At 40.2% G+C, this 25479-nt stretch overlaps 2 protein-coding genes across 2 annotated transcripts in view; one reads left to right on the forward strand and one right to left on the reverse strand.

The window, feature by feature from the left end:
* The window catches only part of adcy2b (adenylate cyclase 2b (brain)), a 73137-nt gene extending 55789 nt beyond the window's left edge, over window positions 1–17348 (forward strand). The window contains exons 17-25 of the mRNA XM_026155644.1: window positions 5091–5210; window positions 5574–5758; window positions 9733–9817; window positions 11822–11980; window positions 14294–14440; window positions 14682–14789; window positions 15992–16106; window positions 16206–16330; window positions 16419–17348. Coding sequence (XP_026011429.1) covers window positions 5091–5210; window positions 5574–5758; window positions 9733–9817; window positions 11822–11980; window positions 14294–14440; window positions 14682–14789; window positions 15992–16106; window positions 16206–16330; window positions 16419–16571 — 1197 coding nt within the window. The 3' untranslated portion in view covers window positions 16572–17348. The remainder of the gene's footprint in view (window positions 1–5090; window positions 5211–5573; window positions 5759–9732; window positions 9818–11821; window positions 11981–14293; window positions 14441–14681; window positions 14790–15991; window positions 16107–16205; window positions 16331–16418) is intronic.
* Window positions 17349–18330: 982 nt separating this feature from the next.
* Window positions 18331–22130, reverse strand: cfap90 (cilia and flagella associated protein 90). The gene is made up of 3 exons (XM_026155645.1): window positions 21833–22130; window positions 21293–21409; window positions 18331–19745 (listed from the first exon to the last, which is right to left on the reverse strand). Exons 1-3 carry the CDS (start codon window positions 21947–21949, stop codon window positions 19566–19568), a joined length of 414 nt encoding a protein of 137 aa, XP_026011430.1. The 5' UTR covers window positions 21950–22130; the 3' UTR covers window positions 18331–19565.
* Between the last annotated feature and the right edge of the window lie 3349 nt (window positions 22131–25479).

Consider the following 25479-nt stretch of genomic DNA (forward strand, 5'->3'; position numbering starts at 1 on the left):
ACTTGCCCCAACTAATAAAAATCAGTATATACCTTTTATAAAATAGAATAAATAAAATAAAAAATATTTCTGTTCAATACATACAGTCTCTCTCTCTCTCTCTCTCTCTCTCTCTCTCTCTCTCTCTCTCTCTCTCTCTCTCTCTCTCTCTCTCTCAGCCATCCCAGAGCATGCGAGGCTTTTCATGACTTTCCATTTCTCCAGATCAAAAGAATGCATAGATAATTGCTAAGTTAAATTCAGCATCAACTTAACTGCCAACTGTGAGCGCTTCCGATCGCCTCCGTGTTCATTATTTGCTCTCGTATTTTTCTTTATGTACAATGTATATCAGTATTTTACACTTTGGCCATTTGGTGAATTTTGAATTTTCAAAAAATAGAAAAGAAAAAAAGGCATTTCATTAGAGGAAAATAACAATAATACATTTAAAAAAAGAAAAACATAGCTTATAACGATGATTAATGCCAAATGTTACATGAAATCGGTATTATGTACACAAAGTTTTTGTCATCTCGTTCACATTTCAGCATCCTTGTGACAAAAGAAGAAATCATCTCCGTTACTAAAATAGCTTCTTTAGGTTCCCCCGTGGAGCCAACAGACGAAGTGCAAGACAACATGCTGACCGTTAGCTAAGCCCCCCCCCCCCCCCCCCCCCCCCAAGTTACTGCCTCAGCCCCTGTCAAGCATTTCTTTGTTTTTTAGGGCAGCAGCCACTTATTTATCACAGAAATGCGACGCAGCACATACAAAAACAACAAAACAAAAACAGGCAAAGACGAAGCCCGGGAATCTCACAAGTCTCACCGGTGACTTCCACTCAGCCTCCTAGTAGATGTACCTAGTTTGAAACTCCTATGTCGCCTCGTTCTCAAGTTATCGCATTTACAAGATTTCCTGACCTTGAGGTCAGAGGTTAACATTTTTATGTTGTTTTTTGTGCACTGCAGACTATGTCAAGTTGAAATAAATCAGTGCTGCAGACAGAACAGCAGAAAAACAGTTGCCACGGGGTTGCAATCAAACCTTCTTAATAGTAACAATAATTTTAACCACTTGCTACAACTGGCGTTTACCAGTGTGTGTTTTTATAAATGAAGCTTTTGGGGAACTTTATAACTACATTGAATTTTCTTCAGTAATCCAGATACAAGTCTTGTCTCAAAATCAAAGGTCAGAAAAATGTCCTTACACCTTAAAAGGCAAGTAGATCAATGGAAGTTTAAAACTTATAAGTGGGAGAAACAGGAATACTTCTCTAAGAGCAATCAGAGGTTTTGAAATGAGGTTAATGCCCTTCCTGTGGAAAGGTGTTTTAAGGAAACTGGTGAACCTGATCATGTGGTCGACATAATGGATTCTATGAATACCCAGATTGTTTCGAAGAGGGAAATGGTGCCCACAGAGCATAAACTGAACCTTAATGGTCATTCCTGAAAGACAATCGTGCGTAACATAAACATAAGCCAACCCAAAGTCATCCCCCACCAAGGTCTTCAAGGTCAACTTAATGATTTAGTGGTTGAAAATTGAACAATTGATCAACATATCTAAAGTATCTTACAATATGGTATCTTAAATATCATGTCACATTTGATCACTAACCTCTTCTTCAAGGTCAATAGATTGATCCGAAGGTCAGAGTGATAATAATACGACACAGAGCTATTTAAAACTATGTTTCTTACTGCCATTGTTTGTATTGACAACATATGGGCATATAGGGAATGTGAATATGTGGTGATTCTAAATATCTCATCACTTTGAACCTTTGACCTCGTCTTCAAGGTCAAATAAGGCCAAACTTTGATAAAATGCCTTTAATTTTTAAAACTGTGATTAAAACTCTTCTGCCTTTGTTTGTGTTGGCAACATTTAGGATACGATACTCATTATGGGAATTATTCCATTAAAGTAATGCATTAAAGTCTGCATCCAAATATCATGTCACGTTTGACCTCTGACCTCACTTTTACATGTCACACCAGCCATTCTTTCAAGTTGACCCAAAAATGTGTTTTTACTGCACTACAAATGTCTTAAATTATGTTTAGAAGGGACAACGAAAACAAAATGAGTATGCACAAAAGGCAGCACTATACTGCCCAGAGCATGGCAGAGGTTGGCACTCTCTGAGGTTTCCTTCCAAGGAATAAGACTTTACTGTAAATCTTTGACATTTTTCTTTGAACACTGGATGCTTTTTCACTCCCTTTCAGTCCAGTCCTTGTATGTCCTGGTGTTTTCTTATTGTTAAGTCTCCGTCTGTGTTAGGTGTTCTCATGTTTGGTCATTTCCTGTGTTATTTTGGTACTCTCTGTCTCATGTGGCTGTTCAGTTTTCTTTCCCCGAGTCTTGTTTCCCCCGTTTGTCTGCACCTGTGTGTTCCCTACAGCTGCCTCTAGTTCCCATTATTCCCTACTGTGTGTGCATATGAGCCCAATCAGGCCTTTCTCTTTTATCAGTAAATCTCTTTACCCCTCGCAGGGTGTGTCCAGTCTGCCTTAGATCCTGTTATTTACACTTGTAATATTTTCAGTCACTTTTAGTTTGGTTTTCCCTTCTTAAGCATTTTCAGTTAGTTCTGTTCCTGCTCTCCTTTCTTCCCCTAAATTTGTTACCCTTTATTTTTAGACTGTTTCAGCTGCCATTCAATAAAGGTATGCTTTAATTTCCATCTCACCTGCCTATGCTAAGTCTGCATTCAGGGTCCTGATCCACAACTCGTGTCAATAAGCTTGTTAGACTTGTCTAAACTATAACCTGTATTTCAATAACAGAGAGATCACTTGGAAGAATTTGACATGATGTATTGAGATAGAAATTAATGTATTTAGTAATTAGACTCCAACCCAACATGTTAGAACAGAATCCCAACGGTGATAGGATTTAGGACAGGACCTCCCAGAGTCTAGACACTAGTGGTGGTGAAGAAAGTCTCAGAGAAAGAAAGTCTGAACACAAAGTGGAGGCTGATAGGCTCAAAGTAGGCAGGCGAGAAGATGATTGGAATAGAGTAATGATGTCATTATTTAGATTGACAGCGTGGGAACGCGGTACATAATGTCAACAGAAAAGCAGCCGAAGACCAATGAAAGCAGGCAGATGACTGATCACAGATCTTCCTTATTGAACGTACCCATGAGCTTCATTTCCATGTATGTTTGCACATGTCTCAATAAAGTTTCCTAGCAAAACATTAAGAAACTGGGGTTTCACAAGACTTTTTCACATCACTGTACACAAACATTAAAATGTGAGTACACAAATATATATATACCGGTACACGTGAGCCTTTCACACTGTTACGATGGCCCAAAACAACCCACACAGGAGTAATGCACAAAGAAATAAAAATAACATAAAACAAGTCTGTGAAGAATAGCTTTTTCTCCCCCAAATTACACCTGAAACCTTCAACTCCTGGCAGCTAAATGTCATGTAGCTGCAGGCAATGTGAGTAATTAGAGAGCAAGAATACAGTTCCCGTGGCACACACAAAAAACTTGCTGTTTTATATCACTGGTGCACACTTTCTGCAAAAAAACAGGGACCGTCATTAAAATCTGGGTTTGTACTGTTCCACACAAAACTGGACTATTTCAGGAATTTCCCTTTAGTTAGTGCATTCAGCCTGTGTCAGTCAGCTGCTGTTCCTTTGAAAATTGTAGAAGAAATACACAAGATCAAAAATACACATTCATTATTTACTGTTTCTATTCTATTTTTACCCACTTGATTACACCACAGCAGCTGTGGAGGTCAATTGTACCACTGCTGAGGTTTTTCTCCCAAAAGCGATGGTTGTATTTTTTTAGCGTTGTGGTTTTCCATACAATATGTTGTCCAGGTCAAGCATGAGAGTCCCTGCTTATGGTGATTAAATGGGGGATTTCTTTCAAATGTTAAATAGACACGCTGTCAGTGTGAACAGCATCATTTGGCATGCAGCAGGAAACAGGCGTGAAATGTGTCACAGAATATGCGCATTACACATGTATGTTATACAATAACGATAAAGGTGAAATCTTTAAAGAATTTTACTGCCAAAGTGTAAAAGAATATTTCAAAAGCTTGAAATGTTTCTCTTAGAATGACTTCTGTTCAATGATGGAAACAGGAAATTCACTCCCAAGGCTACAATGTTTCACCGAATTAGAGATTAACTCTTGGAACTGATCCAGATTCACGCCTATAACGAAGAATGGAGATGTTTCAGAATGTGATGCTCATACATCAGATATGTTCACATATACTTATGAAACTGGAGGCTTTGCCTTTATTTTCTAAAGGAACTTTCATAAACTAATAGTCTTATTTTTGTGCATCTCTGGACTCAATTCGTGCATGATGTTGAGGTATGCAGGTGTCATACCATAGCAAAGTATTACACAGATCTTTGGTTAAAAATGTAGCTTACTTCAAGTTACAGTAATCTAATCCATTTATAATCATAATCAGGTTTGTGGGCTTGGTTCTATTTCTCATCATAAGAGAGTTTCTTTAAAAATGAATAGCTTCAAATAGCAATCAAAGTTGTTATCAGTATCTTTTTTTGGAATCACCTTTTTCGTGGTAAAATGCTATTTTATTCCTGTCAAAATGTGTGTAACCTTTGGCATTGCCATATTCATAGATTCAGCTAAAGTAATGGGAACAAATTATGTGTTTTTGTGACAGGCTGCTAAAAACATAGTGCCTAAAGATACAAATTAAATTGGTTCTTTGCTCAGTTGTCAGTTATGTGTAGAGAAAATAGAGCTTCATTTCTTGAGTTTGGCACGTTTTTATGCTTGAGTGATTCACTGGTCAGTGTTAAGTGCTCAAACACATCCCTCTGAAAATGGTCTGGCACCGGACTGGAGTGAAAAAGCAGCCAGTGACCAAAGAAAACCTTGGAAAGAGCTTTAGAAAGGCTAGAGACCCATGTGATGTGACTGACAGAAACTAATTTAGAAAAAAACTGATGTATTTGTTGATTGATATTTTTATATGGATTTGTATTGACAATGACATTGACGAAATGTCAACGCCTGACATGTTTTATTTTCTGTGTATTCTGCTTGGATCTCTTTTGGTTTTGTTAGTTTTTTGTGGAGGATCCTGGAGGACCTGTGGATGACATCCTGCCAACTGTGAATCTAACCAATAACAGCCAGCTGGACTACATGGTGGACAACACAGGCAAAAACAAGTTTTACCTGCCAGTAAGTACAGCAGTGAGAGGTCAGCAACATGACCTGCAGAGAAAGTACTGCGGCCATCTAAAATGACATCTAAACAAGCAAAATGAGACATCTGTGTCTCTGTGTTGTGTTGTGTTGTGTTCGTGTCCAGCTCTGTATCTTTTCTTGGACTCTAGTAGAACAGGTGAGCCTTGGTGCAGCCCCTCAGTTCATTGTCTATCAGAAACGAGCTGTTTTAGCTGTGCTCCCTTTAAGGCAGCATTTGGGCCTCACAAAACTAAAAGTATCCCACATTTTTATCAAAGTATGCAATATAACTTATCAGTCACACAGCACATGCCATATTGGGTCATCTGTTGTTGATGTTCCTTTACTCTCTTTCAGTACTTTATCTACTGCTGTATACTGGGCTTGGTGTCATGCTCCGTGTTCTTGAGGATCAACTACGAGCTGAAGATGGTGGTGATGCTGGTCGCCGTGGTAATCTACAACATCATCATCCTGCAGACACATGCAACTCTACTGGATGGATTTAACAAAGCCTTATACCGCACAGATAAACCAGACAGGTACCTGCATGCACTCGTTCTCCCTTCTTCCTCCACACATCCTTTGTGCTTCATTATTTAGGAAATGATGAAATCATTTTTAGGCCAACTTTAGGTTAATATTATCTGTTTGAAACCCTCCATCACGCTGACCCTGCAGCCTGCTCACATCAGTAGAAAAGAGCTTATTAAAATGACTAATGAGACCGGACCACGGGGGAAGACTGATGCTGAGGCAGCGATATCCCATGTGACTGTCGATCAAGTGTAACCCCTGGAGATGGGGATGATGAATGGCAGCAGTTTGTGTTGATGGAGCTCAATTCACTTTTGACTGACAGCTAGAGTCTCACTGCTGACAAAATCCCATTATGCAAAAAGTTTCCAGGGCACCTAGAGAGACTGCGGAAAGAAAAAGTTTTTTTCTCAAGCTCATATTTCTCCTTTTGTTTGGCTTCTTCACCTCAGCTGTTATTAGCATGAAGACAATACTGCTTTTGCCAGAGCACGGAGGCAAGTAAATAAGAATAGCAATGAAGTGGAAAAACAAAAAAGAAACAGACCAGGGCTGACAAATAGTAATTTCCACTTTAGTATCTTGAAGGAGAACTTTAGTTGTACTGTCTGTGTTATAACAGGCACAGGATTACATATCCACAGGCTGTTGAGCTAGAAGCTACAGCTACTAATCATTGAAGTAAGTTGATAAATTTATAGTTCATGTATTAAAAATATAGAGGAGTGGGTGCAGGCTTTCTGCCGTTTTTAAATACAGTGGCCAGGAAGGATATCTCCCTTCTGACCAAATAGATTTTAATTATATGACTACACATCAGCCACATACAAAGTACGTTAGGAGAAGAGAGGGGAGGAGAAGGGAAGTTTTAGGCCTGGGCATGCTGTGGAGGCACATTTCAATTCATGCCTGCCCTTTTAAACTGCAGACATGAAATATTATACCTGTATTTTATCATCGGAGAAAGGGTCCCCTTTACCAAAAAAAGAAAGAGACAAGCAGTATTGATAAAATGTCATCTTGTTCCTAACCTCAAGCCTGACCTCCTGAACCAAAGTCAAGGCTCTAACACGTGAGCATTTGCATAAACATGCTCATTTATTCCTCAAGTTGTCACAGTTACCTATTGTCAACAGATTAGACATCCAACAGCAGCTAACAAAAGCAAAAACAGCAGAAGTTATGAATAGAAAAGATCGGGGTATCCTCAACAACTCAGTCAAAAGTGAGCTTCGCTGACTCATCAACTCGTTCGTTTCAGAGTCCCTTCACAAAGTTTTACAGCTTCCTCCAGAATATAAAAAGTGGATGTTTCTCACCCAACACTGACAGCTGAGGTAAACAGCTGACTCAATAGGGAAAAACTTAGAGGTCAAGAGTCACTTTGCTGTCTTCCTACAGATGAACCACAGCCAGGGGTCCAAATATAAAACACTGCATAATGTTTAATTGACCTCATCTGTTTTCTGGACCCCATAGCCATGACTGCTATGGGTCTCAGTCTAACCTTAATGTTTTTTCTCTCTTTTGGCTAACTAAAATGTGTTTGTCCTTTATCATCTACCATTACTAGGATTATGAACTTAAATTAGGAGGGGCAGTAAAACCAGAATTAGGCTGACCACAATCTACTGGTGAAAATTTACACAAGGTTCAAATGGGATAATAAGGGAAGTTTTCAAAAAATGAATAGATACAAAAGAGAAGAATCTAGCAGTGCTTGTTCATAGTTATGCCAATTTATAAAAACTGTGGACACTGATTTTTTGGGGGCTAATTGTTTCCCAAATTCTTTTCTGTTTCTTCAAAACTAGAGTCTTAAAAAAATAAAACTCAATCGAATTACTGTTTCTTAACCAAAACAAAAAGCTTATCAACTCAAGTAATATCAAGTATTCTAGAGACAAAGGTAAGACCATCTTACTGACAGCTGAAGCTTAGCCCAAACTGAGTGATGCAGGACAATTATCTTAAGACAAGCAGCAAAAAGAAAAGAATCACAGTGCTGCGATGGCCCAATCAGTCCAGACCTCAACCTGACTGAAGTAGTAAATAGTAAGATCTTAAAAGAGCTGTGCATAAACGAATGCCTGCAGATTTTAATGAAATGAAGCAACACTGTAAAGAAGAGTGGACTAAAATCCCTCCACATCGATGTGAGAGAAGCCGTACAGCAAACAGTTACAAAGAAAAGGCCAAACCTAGCAGTCAGTCAGTCCTCTCTCAGACATACAGTCCTTGACAGCATCTGAATGTGTCAGCTTCGTGACTTAAGCACCCTGTGCACTTTTCTGTGAAAGATCTGCAAATGTCTGATCAGCTTTTATTATTTCCAGTAAGATTTGCACATTCATCTAACAACTAGGCAGCTGCAGCAGCACCTTAGCACCCAGCGACACACAAACACACTCACTTTGCCACTTTACTTAGTGACAATAGCAGAGAAAACTACACGCTGAAAAGTGTGGTTACACGTAACTAGAGCTGATGCTGAGAATACTCATTTCCACAAGTGCGACAAGTGTTTTCTCTCTGTCTCTGCTGTTGGTACGTTTAACATACAGATGCATGTTGTATCATAGACACAGATGAAGCAATGTCACAAACCCTGTGTCTAGGCCAATATTGCCAAAGGTATTCACTCACCACCTATCTAAATCACTTCTATGGCCACAATTATATAAAAGCAAGGGAAAAAATGCTCCTGCAAACATTTGTGAAAGAATGTGTTGCCGGTGTGGTACATTGATAGGATGCCACCTAAGCAGTCGTGAAATTTCCGCACTACTAAGTATTCCACAGTCAACTGTTAGTGGGATTATAACAAAGTGGAAGTGAGTGGGAACAACAGTAACTCAGCTATGAAGTGATATGCCACGTAAAATCAGATTCGGGTCAATAGATGCTGAGGTGCATAGTCCAGAGAAGTCCCCAACTTTCTGCAGAGCCAATTGCTACAGACCTCCAAATGGGCTTCAGATTTGATCAAGAACAGTGCATAGAGAGTTTCAAGGAATAGGCTTCCATGGCCGAGCAGCTGCATCCAAGCCTTACACCTCCAAGTGCAATGCAAAGTGTCAGATGCAATGGTGTAAAGCACACTGCCACGGGGCTCTAGAGCAGTAAAGACATGTTCTCCAGATTGACGAATCGCACTTCTTCATCTGGATATCCAGTGGGTTTGGCGGTTGCCAGGAAAACGGCATAAAGCGTAAAGTTTGCTGGAAAAGGGATTATGGTGGGGGTTCGTTTTTCAGGAGTTGGACTGGGACCCTTAGTTCTATGAAAGAAACTCTTGAAACGGTTTGGAGCTGGCCGCTTCCTGTTACAACACAACAGGGATGAGCGAGTTTGTTGTGGATGTACTTGACCGGCCTGCACAGAGCCCTGACCTCAACCTGACAGAACATCTTTGGGTAGAATTAGAGCAGAGTCTTTGAGCCAGGACCAAGGTCCAATATCAGCGTCCGACCTCACAAATGCACTTCAGGAAGTGGTCAAAAAATCCCATAGACACACTCCTAAAACCTTTAGGAAAGCATTCCGAAAAGAGTGGAAGCCATTATAGCTACAAGGGTGGGCTGACATCATCTTAAACTATGAATGAAGAATGGGATGTCATTCAAGTTCATATGAAGGCAGATAACTTAATACATTTGGCAATATACTGTTTATGTATATATGTTAAAACTTATTTATTTATGGCCTTAGTTTAAAAGGGGCTCAGTGATTTCTAAAATAACAGTCGGTATCCATACTTTTACCAAATGTTACTGAAGCAGGAGGAAAAATTGCATTTTATGGGCTTTCATGTGGATTCATGCACAAACCTGGTTTACCAGTAGCTGTTTCCAGCAGTAGGATGGAGTGTATGTGTGATGGAATAATGTAAACCACAGTTTGTGTGTGAGAGCATTAAGCTTTTGAATTTTCAGAATAAAATGCTGAATGTTGTTATAGCATTTTCCTCTCCTTACAGACCGGGAGTCCTAAAGGATCTAAAGACCATGGGTTCTGTATCTCTGTTCATCTTCTTCATTACGCTACTGGTCTTAGCCAGGCAGGTGAGCAGCTTCCTCAAAGTGGTCTCGTGTAATTTTTTCCCTTTGAACGCTACGATTCTTTTCAGGTCATTCAGCACAATCGCAGAATCAGCGACTGACTCAGTGGAGCAGAGATGTTTTTGGGAAATTTAGCCCCGGTCGTTCTGGAACGACTTTTATGACTTTGTAGAAATTATTCTGGAACAGATGAAAGACAGTTAAACAGTGTTGGAGGACTTGGCTCATTATAAAGAAAGATCAAAATATCTTTGGAGCATTAGATCTGCCAGTTTGGCCCACTGCCTCCATCTCCTCTGTGCCCACCATCCTCACTTCATAAGACCCAAACTCATCTGACACACATTGGGTGTTTGTGTTTTATCTTCTTTTTTTTTTTGTGAGGTATACCATCCATCATCTCTGACCTCAAAGCTGATGTTCGGGACAGAAGGACAGCCACAAGAGCTTTAGTACCCAAACTGGGGCTCCTCTGAGAGGCACAGTTGGTCCAAACTAGCTCCCTGTGTTGTTCTCATTCTGGGTCACTCTCAGCAGAAAAGAGGGGGGACTTTGTTATGGAAACACAACTTTGCTGAGTGAAACTCTTTGTCACGTACAGATCATGAGGTAATTGGGTTTTTTTTTTTTTTAACAATGCTTTTGGGTTATTGAGAAATATCATTTCTAAAACAGGTCAAAAGGTCTTTCGAGCCCACATTTTCCACTGGAGTTGGCTGTATATGCTTTAGGCTGCTATTAAGAAATTTGCCTTACAAATTCTTCATCTTTAGCTCTAATGAGGCTTTTCCCAGGCATTTAGTCAAAGAGAGGGGAAAGCAGGTTACTGTAAACAAGGCATCTGTAATTCATCCCTGAAGAACAGCTGCGCAATGGAGCAAAACTCATTTACAGGCTTTTTAGCTGGTTTCTAAACAGCATCTGATATAAGCGCTACTTCTTTCGGCCTACTTTTTCAGCCTAAAAGAGGTACTGGAATTTATTGTGCCACAAAACTGCACATACTCATACTGTGCATAGGCGCATATATACATGTGCACGAACAAGTGGTGTCACAGTTCTTCTCTTTTTCCTTTTTTCACACGGCTCTTCTCACTCGCCGTGACAAGTGGTTCAGACTTGCTGTCCTCAGAGGGCAAGAAGCTCCTCTGTATTTGCATTTCAGCCTCAGGCTATCAACACTATAGCGCAAGATCTCAGCGCTGTTAGTCTTCTAAATAGGCATCATACTTTAATCTCAGGGGAAACTTATTTAGTGCACACATACATCATCCAGACTACGAACCACACACATGAAGTACATCTCGAAGGACACTAAAAATGCTCCCACGCACACGCAAACACACACCGTAGGGGCCAGCCCACAAGAAGCCTGCAGCGTTCACATACATGAGAGCATAATGATGGTGCGTTCAGGGGATGCTGCCTGATGCACACACACACACTCCTGGGATGTTTTGACCTCCCTATATGAATCTTCCTGACATATTTAGACGGTTCAAAACTACCTCAAGCTTGAAAAAGCAAAGAGCAGAAAAAACAAAAAAAAGCAGTGGCTATCTTTTATGCAAAACAGCCCTGTCTGTTCTCGATTTCCTTGAGCCATCATAGCGGAGCTTCACGCATTGTTTCATTGTTGTATTATTGGAGCTTTAATTTTCTATGAATACCAAGCATGCCCTTTAGTTTCAGTCGGTGAGGTTGCTCGAGATAGCCTATGAAGTTTCCGTTCAGTGGCGATGATTAGAATGGGATACGGGCAGCCGGTCGCTGAGAAATGCTCCCATATCGTGGACGAATATATGGAAGATGTTTTTACAGCATCCTGTCTGTGATTAGATTTGTGTTATAAAAAATGAATATTTGCAATTAACTCTAATTTAAAATTCGCTTTCTTCTCTGTGTATTAGTTGTTTTTTTCCCCTGTTTTTGGTTCAAGTTTCTACTGAGAGAGTGCTGGGTGTGAATGACGCTGGTGTCTCTTTACTCTGTGTCCTCCTGTAACAGAATGAATATTACTGTAGGTTAGACTTCCTGTGGAGGGATAAGTTCAAGAGGGAGTGTGAGGAGATCGAAACCATGGAGAACCTCAACCGGGTTCTGCTGGAGAACGTCCTACCAGCTCACGTGGCTGAACACTTCCTGGGGAGAAACTGGAAAAATGAGGTAGAGTGCTGTATTGTTATGCATTCCTGTTCAAGTGTACCCATTTTTAGCACTAGTACTATAGAAGGTAAAGCCTTCCGCAGTTTTTTAGCAGATTTATGGACATTTAATTACAATAACCAGCAGTGAACCTAAAATTAGGATACACATTACTGTGTGCTGAGACTCGAATGAGTTATGACTCAATAAATGAGAATGAGATTTAATGCACCCATCTTTTCACCTCGAGTAACATCCCTGCGTCATTTGTTCTTTTCCCGACCCTTTTTTCAGGAGGTGAAAGGCTTTAATAAAAAAAAAAGAAAAGAAAAGAGTAAAGAATAGCACATTGTGAGTGTTATGTTCTGAAATCAGCAGTTTCCCCAGGAAATTACTGAATTGGGCCAAAAAACACTGGCTTCCCAGAAATATTAAGTACTGAAATGAGATTTAGTACTTAGAAAAGAACCTGTTTCCCGCTGTTTTAAATCTTCTTGCTTAAGCTAATATAGTTGTTTTTATTTCATATATACCATGCAGAAAAATACAAAATATCAAACTAATTGTGTAAAGAGGTAGTTCAGGTAGCTCAGCCGTTATCCCAGAAGATACGTTGATCCTGATGTCCGCCCCATCACCATAGATACAGCTGATACCCTTCTAAAGACCCAATGAGCAAATTTCACATAGGCCCCCATCTCACAGGCCTAGAGACCAGTCAGAGACTGTTTGGGAAACACTTGTTGCTAGGGAAAACTAAGTATGGCCCAGTCGGTTGGTGGGTAGTTGTGGAAGGTTTCTGGCTGTCGCTATGTGAAACTGGCCACGGCTAATATATGGAAATGGGAACTGTTCACCTAAACCTTGCAGCAGTAAGATGCAACTTTTACTCTGAAGGTGAACATTCCTTGTTCCCATTTTGCATTCCACTTTTTTAAGTTTCAGTAGTTTTTTTGCAAACAAGTTGGCATCTTCCATACAAGCTAGAGGTGATGATGGCAATCTGCTGGCAACAGAAGTCATCGCAAGGAGGTTTTCAGTGCAGCACCACATTGTGACCGATATCAACCTGTGACAGCCAGCAACCACTTGCCAACTGGTCAGGAAGGTTATATTTTCTCCCAGCAACCAGTGGTTGGTCTCGAATCCTCTGTGAATGAGGTCTACGCTTTCATAGTCTTCCCACCAATGCTGTGCACCTGCAAGCCACTTTGCAACCCACCTCCACCTGATTACCCACCTCCACCTGGGACAAACATAAAGCAGAGATGTGTTTCTGTTAGAGGAGATAACTTGTGGAATAGTTATGACAGTGATTTAAAAAGGTGGAGTTCATTTTCCTTGTTTAAAAACAAGTTTAAAAATAAAGTATTAGAAAAATATATAAATCAAGAATGAAAAGAGCAAAAATAATAATACTGGAACTCTTGGTTGTTTTGCTTTGATGTAGTTACTTATCTAAGGTGGAAAGTTTTTGTTTGTTTGTTTGTTTGTTTGTTTTTGCTTTGTTTTAAGCTTTGCTTCGAGCCCTGTGTACAGGAGCTGCATGCTAAATGATCTTTTGTTAAAAGGGTTGGCGTAATAAGCATATGCTTCAGCCAATACCTTTGTCTACCCTTGTCTCGCGCTTTCTTGCTTTGTGGTAATCTTTATTCTGTATTCACTGAGATATTTGAATGCTAATCAATAAATCAAAAAAATATCAAAAATAAAATAAATTACCTCCTAATGCTATATTTGACTTAATTAGGGTCATATCTGTCGTCACTAATGTTTCCTCTGTTTCGTGGTTGGCATCTTCATGATAATCTACTAGAATAGCACACACCACCAAGCATAAATCAGTGCAGATGGAAATAATCTTCTTTTGACTATCGTGGTACTGACTGAAAAATACATGATAAAAACTGCATATTTTATATGTGCTGTTAACACATATCCTTTATAATGATATTCCTTATCTGTCACATATTGTTCAAATCATTTTCTTTCCCAGTGAAGTTTAATAAACACATTCCCTTTTGATTTCTGTTATTTCACTCTTTCCACAGACGCTGTATTAGACGTGGCCTACTTGCTTAACATACTTTCCGTTCCCGTGCTTCACCTCAGTTGCTCTGCTCTTACTTCTGTCTGTCTTGTAATGAACGCTGTTACTATTTTGCTCCTGCAAACACCCAGAGTCCCCCCGCAGACATGATTAAAGCTTCTTCGTATTTATTTAAAGAGTCGGTGTCATTGTTCAGCACGAGCTATTCAGCTCATAGATTTCCTTCACCTGTGCCAGATCAATACAACCCATAGAGCCGTTATCTTCTTCTCGCTCGTTACCAGGACCTTTATCATCAGTCATACGAGTCGGTGTGTGTGATGTTCGCCTCCATCCCAGACTTCAAAGAGTTTTATACTGAGTCTGATGTCAATAAGGAGGGACTGGAGTGTCTCCGTCTTCTCAACGAGATCATAGCAGACTTTGATGAGGTAAACTCCTCTCATATTGATAACCCTTGCTGTCTCAGTCACAATGGAAAAAGGAAAAAACGAAAAAGAAAAAAATAACCTTCCCCTGCTGCTTTTTTTTGAGAAGCAATCACACTTGGTTATTATGCTCTAAAGTAGCAGGGAAAGCAGAAGAAAATGCCAGCGTTTGGCTGAAAGCCACCGCTATTTCCTGCTTCTTGTAGATGTAATATAATGGGCTCTTTTCCTCCTGCGCCCGCAGCTGCTGTCCAAGCCAAAATTCAGCGGAGTGGAGAAGATTAAGACCATCGGTTCTACCTACATGGCTGCGACTGGACTCAACGTGACGCCAGGACCAGATTGTGCACAGGCAAGTTTCTACACACGTCTGCATTCACAAAGAGCCACACAGTGTTTACTGCTGCTCCAGACAATCTGCATATCATTCAAGCACCAGTGATTCATTACTGCACTTTGAATACATCAGTGTAAGCAAATTAGATCATCGTTCAGAAATGTGGCAGCACTGTGCTTTGTTTAAAAGAAAAAAAACCTTCCTGATTGGTGGAAATGTGCTTAATTGACATTTGCAAAGCCCCCACCAGCCACCCAAACCCCCCAGTCACTGTTGCTGCACCTGCATCTTCTAGCAGAGCACATAATGTAGTCTGCAGGGATAAGAGCGCTCTGCACTCAGAATCCTTGGTAATTTTTATAACAATGCGTAGCTGATTTCACACAGGGGCAGACAGAAGCAGGCGTCTCTTTGATGGCTGATTTGCTGGACTGCTGCAGGCTGATTGTATCAGCTGTTGCCAACTCTGTCACTTTTTAATGTTTCCAGCTTGCTGATAAAGAAGCATGTAAAGCTAAAAAAAAAACAAAACACTTGATCGCACAATACTGTACATGACATCAGTAAATAACATGGGGGGATTAGCTTTGTTTTGAATCAAGTGTTTTTGTTCCAGTATTATAAATGAAAATGGAATGAGAGCAGATCAGTCACAGCCCTGGCTAGATCATTTGTTCTGTGTAGAGAACCAGGATTTATCTTCTTTAAATGCTTTGCCTTACATCTGGGCATGAAAAGGTTTTGAGGATTTTAGCATTAACTCATTAAGCAGCAAGTTTGGGAAACTAGCTTACTCCTAACCCCTTTTTGTGGTGTTACAGAGACAAGTATTCCCCAGATACTAGGGATATGCGTAGTTATTAAATTAGACAATTAAATTAAAAGCCTTAACCCTTGCGAGGCAGAAATATTACTCAGTTAAGCTATGCGACAACAAATAAGGGGAACATCTTGTAAGAGCATTGAGATTTGGAAGTATTTTCATGTAGGAAATGCTGGCTAGGTGTAATAAACTATAAATTTAACATTTTATTATGGCCCAACCGTAACCGGCTTAGCAACCTGTTTCTGTTGCTATCCAGCTGTGCTGCTGTAAACTTCATCTCCAAAGCGTTTACTGCCCAGTGTAAAACCAAGCTACTATCACTTTAAAAACATAAACAGTCACAATCTCGCACTAGTGTCCCCTGTGACTGTTTTCTCTTCATTACCCTCAGGAACACGACAGACAGTACATGCACATTGGCACAATGGTGGAGTTTGCATTTGCTCTCGTTGGGAAGCTGGATGTCATCAACAAGCACTCTTTTAATGACTTCAGACTGCGGATCGGTGAGAGCTCTTCCTCGTAGCATGAACACGGCACAGATTTCACTTTACATAAAGGTGTGTAATCATTCTGAAATGTTAACTGCTTTGTCTATTTGTAAGGCATAAACCATGGGCCAGTGATTGCAGGAGTAATTGGGGCCCAGAAGCCTCAGTATGACATCTGGGGAAACAGTGTGAATGTGGCCAGTAGGATGGAAACCACTGGGTTACTGGGAAAAATACAGGTGGGATGTCTTCCAAAGCACTCTTGTATTTCTTGCCAAATTTTATTGAATTTTTTTTTTTTTAATCACATCTCGTCCTTCTGTGCAGGTAACAGAGGAGACACGTGAAATCTTAACAAAATTAGGGTACATGTGTTCATGTCGCGGCATCATCAATGTGAAGGGTAAAGGAGAGCTGAAGACCTACTTTGTTCACACAGAGATGACCAGATCTCTGTCACAAGGGACCGTGATGCCTTGAGCACGCCACGCTAACCGAACAAATAGACTTGACGACACAATTGCGCACACAAAGTGGCCGTAGAAGTGATTTGTCATTCTCTGTTAAGTAAAACCCATTACCAGAAGCCAGCAGCACGACGGATAGATGATTGTAAAGAACCACTTTTGTCCTTAGCAGCACAGTGTAAGCTGGAGCCAAGGTGCACCGCCGCAGTCCTTCAAGGCTGCACTTAAGATGGTTTTCACATCTCAAGTGTAACAAGGACTTCACTCTGAGGGGTCACTTGACTGTCTAAAGGAGTGCCTGACTCAAAGGGAGGTTTGCTAAATTAGTGCAGCTCTCAAGGACCGCAGTCACCCGTCTGTACAATAGTAGCGGTGTGGAGCTAATTACCCATGCCAGTGTTGCTGTGCTTCAGAGCCTTACACTCGAGCAAACTGAGCCGCCTGCCGAGCTGTGGTTTTTTGTTTTTTGTTTTTTCCCTATCTACGCTTGGTTGGCAATGTGAGCCGGTTTGTTCCATTTTATTGCAAATGGATGTTACAATAGTTTATTGTCATTTAGAGCTATTGTTGCCAACAAAATGCCAGCGTGATGGTTAGTTTGCCAGAACCTGTGATTTGTATTTATAACTACAGAGCCGCGTTTGTGTCCCACTCGAGCAGGTGGACTCAGGCGCGGGCTCAAAAGTAGAGGTTTCTTTTTTATAATCCATCTGGAACCAAACCAACCGCATGTGTGTAAATGTCCACTGCCATTCTTTTGTTATTCATTAAACATTTGTATATAAACTGACGTGCTTTGTCTGTCTTTGGTTTAGTGCTCTAAACAGAAGAGCACGATAAAAGATCTGTCACACTGTAAACACACGAAGTATTCACTGGAGTCAGTAGCTCATTAGTTTCATTAGCTTTAAAGTTGTGATGCTCATTTCCAGTTCTGTATCTTTAGTCTTACGCTGCTTGAATCACAGTTCAAAATAACCCTTAGAGTGTTTACCTGCTCAGAGCTATGGTGAAGCTCAGTATTTCACTCTGCCATTCACCTTCCTTTGAGCTAGCTTTCTCTTGATTGGCTGCCCCTCATAAACAGAAGGTTTCAACTTACATATATTAGGAACTTTTTACCTCTTTGACATGGCACAGAGCCAAGAGTCAAAACCCTGATAACCAACAGCTAATCTCAATGTCATTACAAGCTTGATAGTGATTATTTGAACATCTGTTCATGTTTATTTTGAGCATCTTTTGCTATAAATATATGTACTATATATGTACAGGTTCATAAAAAGGTAACCGTTCATATACTCTATATTCATTGCTCACGATTGCAAAGATTTTAAATCTTTTAGAAAATATCATTGTGGTTTATGGCTCCTGAGATTTAGAAATTCAATACACAATAGATGAAAATCAAAACTGCTTTACAATATAGAAATGACCAACTTCTGAAAAATATATATATTTCTACACTCAGTGCTTGGTTGAGGCTCGTTTATCATTAATTCCAGGATCAATGCAGCGCTCTTATGGCTTATGGCACAGCTAAAATGTTCTTGATCATAGCCTTCACCTCGTCTGTTTCCTGTCTTCCTTTTGTAGTAGTTTAATAATACACCACAGTGTGAGGTACAGATCAGGTGAGTTGACTGGTCAATCATGTACAGTAATAACATGGACAGTAAAACCATTCGGTAGTACTCTAAGTGCTGTGGGCAGGTGTGCTGAGTGCTGCTGGAAAAGCAAGTGAGCATGTCCATAAAGACTGTCAACAGATGAAAGCATGAAGTTCATTTTAATTCATTTCAATTTAATTGTATTTATACTGCATTAAATCACAACACTTGTATCAGCCTGTATTGCCAGGTTAAGACCCTAAAATAATAGTGAAAACCCCAACAATCAGACCACTCCCTATGAACAAGCACTTGGTGACAGTGGGAAGGAATAACTTCCTTTTAACGGGAAGAAACATGCAGCAGAACCAGGCTCAGAAAGGGGCAGCTATGGACTGTTTGAGGTTGGGGGAGACAGACAGGACAAAAGACATAATACGGACAAGAGCCTGGTAGAGTTGTGGTAGATGGCTAATAGACTTTGGACTTCATAAATTGGACTAACACCAGGAAATATTATGGGGCGGGGTATTTCTTGTCACTGTAACCTTGAAACACCAACTCCTCTAACAGCTCCCTAACATCACTGCAGTTCTAGCACCACATACATTTAAATCTTGTCAAGTTTCTAAGAATAAGAGCTCTATTTCAGCCACAGTACAAAGGCAGAAGCAAATGAGAGCTGTCTGCACTCAAAAATAATCTTATCGTGTAGGAGGCTGATCTCTGTTGCGTGGGTTTAGTATTTATACACAAAAAGAATCTGAGAACTTAGTGAACCGAGGAGGTTAGTGAGGTAAAAAAAATGCATTTATGTAAGGCGAGGTGAACTAAAAAAAAACAGTAAGAAAAAAACAGATCAAATGCAGGGAGTGCAGCATACACTGATGTAGAAGCTAATTTAAAAAGAATGGGTTGTTCAAATGATCAGTACCTGAGAGAAACTGGCCAGCTACTCCAACGCTGGCTTCAACCTTTCAAATTTGCTCCATACAAAATCCCATTACAAAAATTCACATTATTCCTGACACCCAGAGTGTAAAAACAAACATCACACAAGAAGGCAGTCAGAAAACAAAATCTAATCTTTGAGCCATACAGAGAATTCACCTACTAAATCTGGGAAATACGTTATGATTCACTTCAGTCTCGACTGAAACATTATATTCATGCTGATTGAAGAAGAAAATGTAGGTGGACTTTCGTAGAAAATAAAGGTCTTTTCTAGTCATTAAGAATAAAAATCTGTCTTGCTACTACAGTCAACAGTTATGTCAGTGGGTTAAATGTTTACACTTGCATTCTTTTACTAAACAATCTACAGAGCACAACATTGTTTATTATTAGAGTTTCCACAGTGAGAAAAAAACGCCTTCATGCACTGATACGTCAGACTTTTAAGAAGGTCTCACTGATCCGTATCCTTCTTCCACACTCCATAAGATCCCATTTTTCATGTAGATTTCAGATTTAATGCAGGCTACACGCGCATACTGCCTCTCTGTGAAGTAGAGTGTGGGAGCGGGACGACGGCCATACTCTGACGAGGACAGCACCGGCACAGTTCTGGACCTCTCCTGGAAGGGAGCAGCATGGCCACATGGAAGAAGTGTTAAAGCTGCGCTAGCTGTGATGCATGTGTTGGACTTCTCTTTCCACAAAATTGCATATTTTAAAAAGAGGAAGTTTAGGGAAACATGAAGCAGGAGGTTTCCACAGCAATTATGTTCATATGACAAAGTTACATTGAGGTAATGTCACACACACACACACACACAGATATACATATACATATAAAATAACCCCATCACTGATCATTTAGATTTAGTTATTTTTTTTCTGGCACCAGGCAGCCTTTTTTTAAACAACATTATCTCCTGCTGAAGTTGATTTTTTTTTTCTTGCTAATTGTTACACACATAGCTGGTTTTGTGTCTTACATTTCATAAGGACCACAGTGTAACTGTACCTGATTTTCAGGTGAACAGAGACATTAATTTGAGCGGTAAAAAGAAATGTGGAGGCGTTGCACAGAAGGAATGTGTCTGTGGCATGAATACTGAACTGCTAGCTGTTGGAACGTGTCCGTATTACTTGCTGAAAGGATTCATCATTCCTGTTGCTGTTTGAATCAGCACGCCAGAGCTGTTACAGATGTAGCTAATGGATTCCTCCATCAGCTGCTGCAGACACAGTTTATGGATTTCTCCATCAGTTAAGACAGAATTCATTGAAAAAAATGACTGTAGCTGTGGTTAGTGACCACACACTTCACCACTCACTGGACATACAGCTGAACACCTTGTATAACATATTTCTGAGCTGCTGCTACCAGGACAGCTTTATCACCTCAATATAACTATTTCCTATAATACAGCTATATTTCCACCTTTTATTACAAGATGCAAATTAAGTAAAATTGTGGCTCTTTGCTATTAAAAACATCACATCTAGGGTGTGTCCATTAGATAACAATGCTATAACAACAACTAACTGTTAACTGTTTAAACCCCAAAACCAGACCAGTGAATCTGTTGCTTTGAAGTGTACAGCTTCAGGTCGATAACTAAACCTGCTACTGTTCTGATCAGTAAGACGGTTGAAGTAAAGGTATTTTTGCACTTAATGAAACTATCGTGGTTTGCTCCTCTGATTAGATTCGATTTAGTCTCTTTCTTATTGCTACGTCCCACACTGACAGAAATGAAAGCTGCCCTCCAAAATTGTATGAGCTATCCCCTGTTGTCTTTGGGAAAACTGAAATACACATGCTGCTCATTATTATCGAGGGCACTAAGGTGTCTCTGGGTGGGCTTTTTCAATAGCTCTGTTAACACCAGGAACCTCTGACTTCAGAAAGGTCAGGCAGTATGTGCTTCTGGCTCTGGTAGGTCTATATTTTTACAATTACATTCAGTGGAAACAGAAGAAGAAAAATAGAACACTGTCATCATGCTCTAATGAGAAAAAAAATGAAACATTTTTAAATTATTATTCTCATTTTTAACTCCATATTTTTTGTCCTTGGAGTCTGCGGCAGTTGTTTAATGCAATTAATGTTTGTTAAATGCCCCGTATTTCTGCATCCGTAAGAGGTGTATGCACTACATTACGTGACCATTACCTCTTTATTTATGTCAAGTCCTCTTCCTTTCCAGTGTTTTCTGTCATCCCGGGGGAGCCACATATCAAAACCCTCAACATGGTTGTGTAATCGGTCATACATGGACACATCTGAGACCTAAATGTGGAGAAGAAAGAGTCCAGCATTCAAAGTATTTCCTGTTGTGGAAGGAGATGCTTTTTTTTGTCACTTTGGGCAATGAGAAGTAGGTGTTAATAGTAGAGGGGAACGCAAGAGTGCTAGCAAATACATAATACATGTATAAATATACAAAGGGTGAGTGGTGAACCGTTTTTATATAGTTTATAATTCAAAAGGAGTTCAAAAGCACCAACGCAACTTTATTAAGAAAGGAGTTTTAAGTAGGTACAATTTAATCTATTAACCCGCGTTAATATTCCCAATTTTGTTAACTGGAGATTTTGTTAATTGTTATAGTTATAGATACAAACTATAACTATAACTATAACTGAGCGTTATCCTAAATAACACTCAGTAATAAATATAACTGGCTAGGTTCTGTTAGCTAACCAGTGTTACCTTCGCTTCGTTGTTAAAGTAGGACATTTGTTTGGGCTCATTTCTTCGCGGTGTGACGTAGCTGAAGGCTGACAGTGTAGCCAGCGGTTTGGTTTTTGCCTCGAGTGAAACGTCCATCGTTCTAGCTCAAAACCTGTCTCAAAACCCCAGAAAAGTCCAGTCAAACTGTCCAGTCAGACCGCAGGCGTCTGGGGTTGCTAAGATACCAACCTAGCAACTTGATGTGCTGCCTTCACATGCTTTTGGAGTTTCGTGTACTTCCGAGTCTCTTGCTGCTGAAGATTTTAAATCAAGTGTTTTCAAAGCAGGTGTGTTAAACCTAAAAATCAGGTTAGAGACTCCAATCTCGCCCACTGGACTTCCATGGAAAATATGAAGGAGGGCGCACATTTTGGAATTCTAACTGTGTTTTCATAACGTTTACAGCTTTTCCTAATGAGAAATACCTCTGCAACATTCTTCACAGTACACCAAAGTAATAGATAAACATTAAATGACAGAAAAGTTTGGGTTTTTTTCACTATCTATGTCACGATCCTGGGTCTTTTGACCCAGCGTTTTGAGTTTTAGTTTATTTTGATGTTCATGGTATGTTTAAGTTCATTAGGCTATCTAAGTTCATTTGCTTATTAGTTTCCCCTTGTGTTTTTAACCCCTGTTAAGTCTCCCTTGCCCTTCATGTGTTTCATGTTTGTGTGTCTTGTGTTGTCAAGTTCATGTTCTCATGTCTGCATCTCATTATGTTACCTGTTTTATTTTGAAGAAGTCCTGTGTTCCTGTGTTCTGTGTTTAGTTTTAGTTTAGTTTTCAGTCATTCCTTGTCAGGTCGTCTGCTCGTCACGTCGCATCTTCAGGTATCCATGTCAGTTCACCATGTTTCGGGTTTTTTCATGTTTTAGTTTTAGTTCACCCAGTTTAGGTTATTATTTAGTTTCACCCATGCCCTTTGTTTGTATTTATTTTGCCAGCCTTAATAAACTGCTTGTTTTCTGTTAATCCACGTCACGTTTCATAGTTTTGGTCTGCACTTGAGTCCTTTTTAGCAACACAGCCAGACTGTGACAATCTACTATAGAAATTTCTGTCTTTTTACAATATGCTCATGCTAAAATAATTAATAAAATAGGACCTTATTGTGAATTAACAATAACTTTGCCTTCTTTTTAGTTACAGTACAGTCTGTGGTGTGAGCTACTAAAACCTTTTCTGTAATTTGACAGGTATACCTTTAACAATTAAGCCCCAAAGAGTCGTGCAGACAGATTTCCTTCATGAAATAGAGCCACATGTCTCTATCATGAAGTAAAACGTGAGATGTGCTGTTGAAGTTCCTCCTTTTTCTTATATTGAGATTTTTGCAGGAAGTCAGTGTGGAGTTAAACCTCTGAAAAATGAGTTTGACATCCCTGTTTTACACAGTTAACTCAACTGAGTTTGTTCTCTCTCTCTCTCTGTGTGTGTGTGTGTGTGTGTGTGTGTGTGTGTGTGTGTGTGTGTGTGTGTGTGTGTGTGTGTGTGTGTGTGTGTGTGTGTGTGTGTGTGTTATTAGTACAAGATCCCAACGCGCAATAAATCATTGTGACACATAGATGTATGTTGGTACCAAACTATCAGCTGCGAGGGGATATTTCCATTGGCTGCTTTTGGCCTTTGGACACATTTTGAAAGTCACACTCTGTTAAACGACCTCTTGGGGAAATCGCTACTGGTGTCTAATTTTCTGACTTCTCAGCTATTGTGACTGGAAGAAGATACCAAACCACGGGGGCTTTTCTTATTAACTGTCACAGCTGCATTAATGTAGCCATTAATTATCAACAATTCTATAATTGCTCATTTGCAACTCGTGGAGAGGCCAGTACAATCTTGTGATTTCATTTGTTTATGAAACTGGTTTATGGTGCACCATATTTTCTAACTAAAGTTAAAGACAGGAAGGTCTACTGACCCAAATTCTATAAATGACTGAAAGCCTGCTGTTCTCAGCCGGTACACAGTTGAATTACTGCTACAAGGTTGTTAAGAGTCAGCGGTGGAAAATCAAATGATGGCACATCTTTGCACAGCTGCATCACTGTCTTCCTTTATGCTAATAACACTTGTCCCTCGGAGGCCCTTCAGAAGGTCTCTCACTGCATCTGCTGTGTGAGTCTGGCAGCAGAATTAGTTTATAACAGCGGACAGATTACGCCTCAAGCGCGGTGTGGTGTATGCGGTTATGTTACGGCTGACAAGGAAGCCCAATTTGCTGGGGCTTCAGATTAAGTATAAATAACCTCTCAGTCCCTCAGCACTGCATAAAGATACAGATGGTGCACCTCGAGTTCATCGTGGCAGACTGATTTCAGCGGCTAAACCGAGAAAGCTGCTAGAAATACAAGACTTCAAACATAGTTTTTGAAGGTCTCAACCCTGAAGATGGATCTTCAGAAAAGCTACAGTTAGTGTGCAACGGGGACTAACTCTCCCTGAACCTTTAGTTCTAGTGTCAAAATGACATTTGTTCAATCACACGGGACAGCAGTCATAGCCCTGAACAGACCAACACATAAACTGTCAGTACCAAAATAACACATTCGGTGAAAACGAAACAAAGCATTGCCTACTCTATGCAATACTATATCACATACAACAGGACATACATACAATACAACAGTGCTGTGGATTAGTGGACATCCAGGCCCTCTAGTTTGATCACAGATCCTCTTCAGTGCTATTCTTTGCATTCCTTAGGGAGGAAGAGCTGGAGAGTGCACCACAACTATCTTCTGTGCCTTCTTGTGTTCTGTTGTCTTTCACATCCTCACTCCTCTTCTACAGGCAGGAAGAGGACAAGGCGTGCCCCCTAAACTGTTTATGAAAACTGTCTGTTACTTGTGTACGTGGAATAAAAAGAATCTTTCACTTCTCTCATTTTAGGACATTCTGGCACAAACGAAGTCTGGAAGGAATAAGTGGGTAATATTTCAATCTGCTGAATAGTTCTCCTCTCCAAAATATGTTGGCATTGTTTATTATTTAAGTGTGAGTGCAGAGTGGAGTCCATCTAGTCTTCAAAGTCGAGTCACTTATGCGAGTCTCGTAAAACATATTCATACAGCATTACTGCAACGGCACCTCAACAGCTGGTTTACAGCGAAACATTGCGGGGTCTGCTCAGGTGAACAGCAGCTACCCATCCAGGAGGAAGCCCAATTAGGTACACCTGTTGAACTCATTATTAATGTTAATATCTGATCAGTTAACCACATGGCAGGACCCCATGGTTTCCCTAGTAAACCAATGGGGTCGGCTCTGACCCCATGGGTTCTCCAGGGTTAATGCATTTATCCATCTGGTGAAGTTTAAATTGAGCATCAGAAAGGAGAAAAAAGGTCATTAAAGTGACTTTGAATGTATTATTGTTGCTGTTGCCAGATGAGCTGGTCTGAGGATTTCAGAAGCTGCTGATCTACTGGGATTTTCACACTTTAGGCCTCTTTGTACCAACTGAGCCTCATTTAAACATCACAGCCTCTCTGAGTATTGATGCTGACCATCTTTGGATGGCTGCTTCCAAATAATCATCTCAAACTGGTTTCCTGAACACGACAGTGTTCAGGAAACCAGTTTGAGACGGCCTCCTCCTACTGTGGAGGCCGTTTGAG

This window comes from Astatotilapia calliptera, chromosome 22 (genome assembly GCF_900246225.1).
Source record: "Astatotilapia calliptera chromosome 22, fAstCal1.2, whole genome shotgun sequence".
Lineage (NCBI taxonomy): Eukaryota > Metazoa > Chordata > Actinopteri > Cichliformes > Cichlidae > Astatotilapia > Astatotilapia calliptera.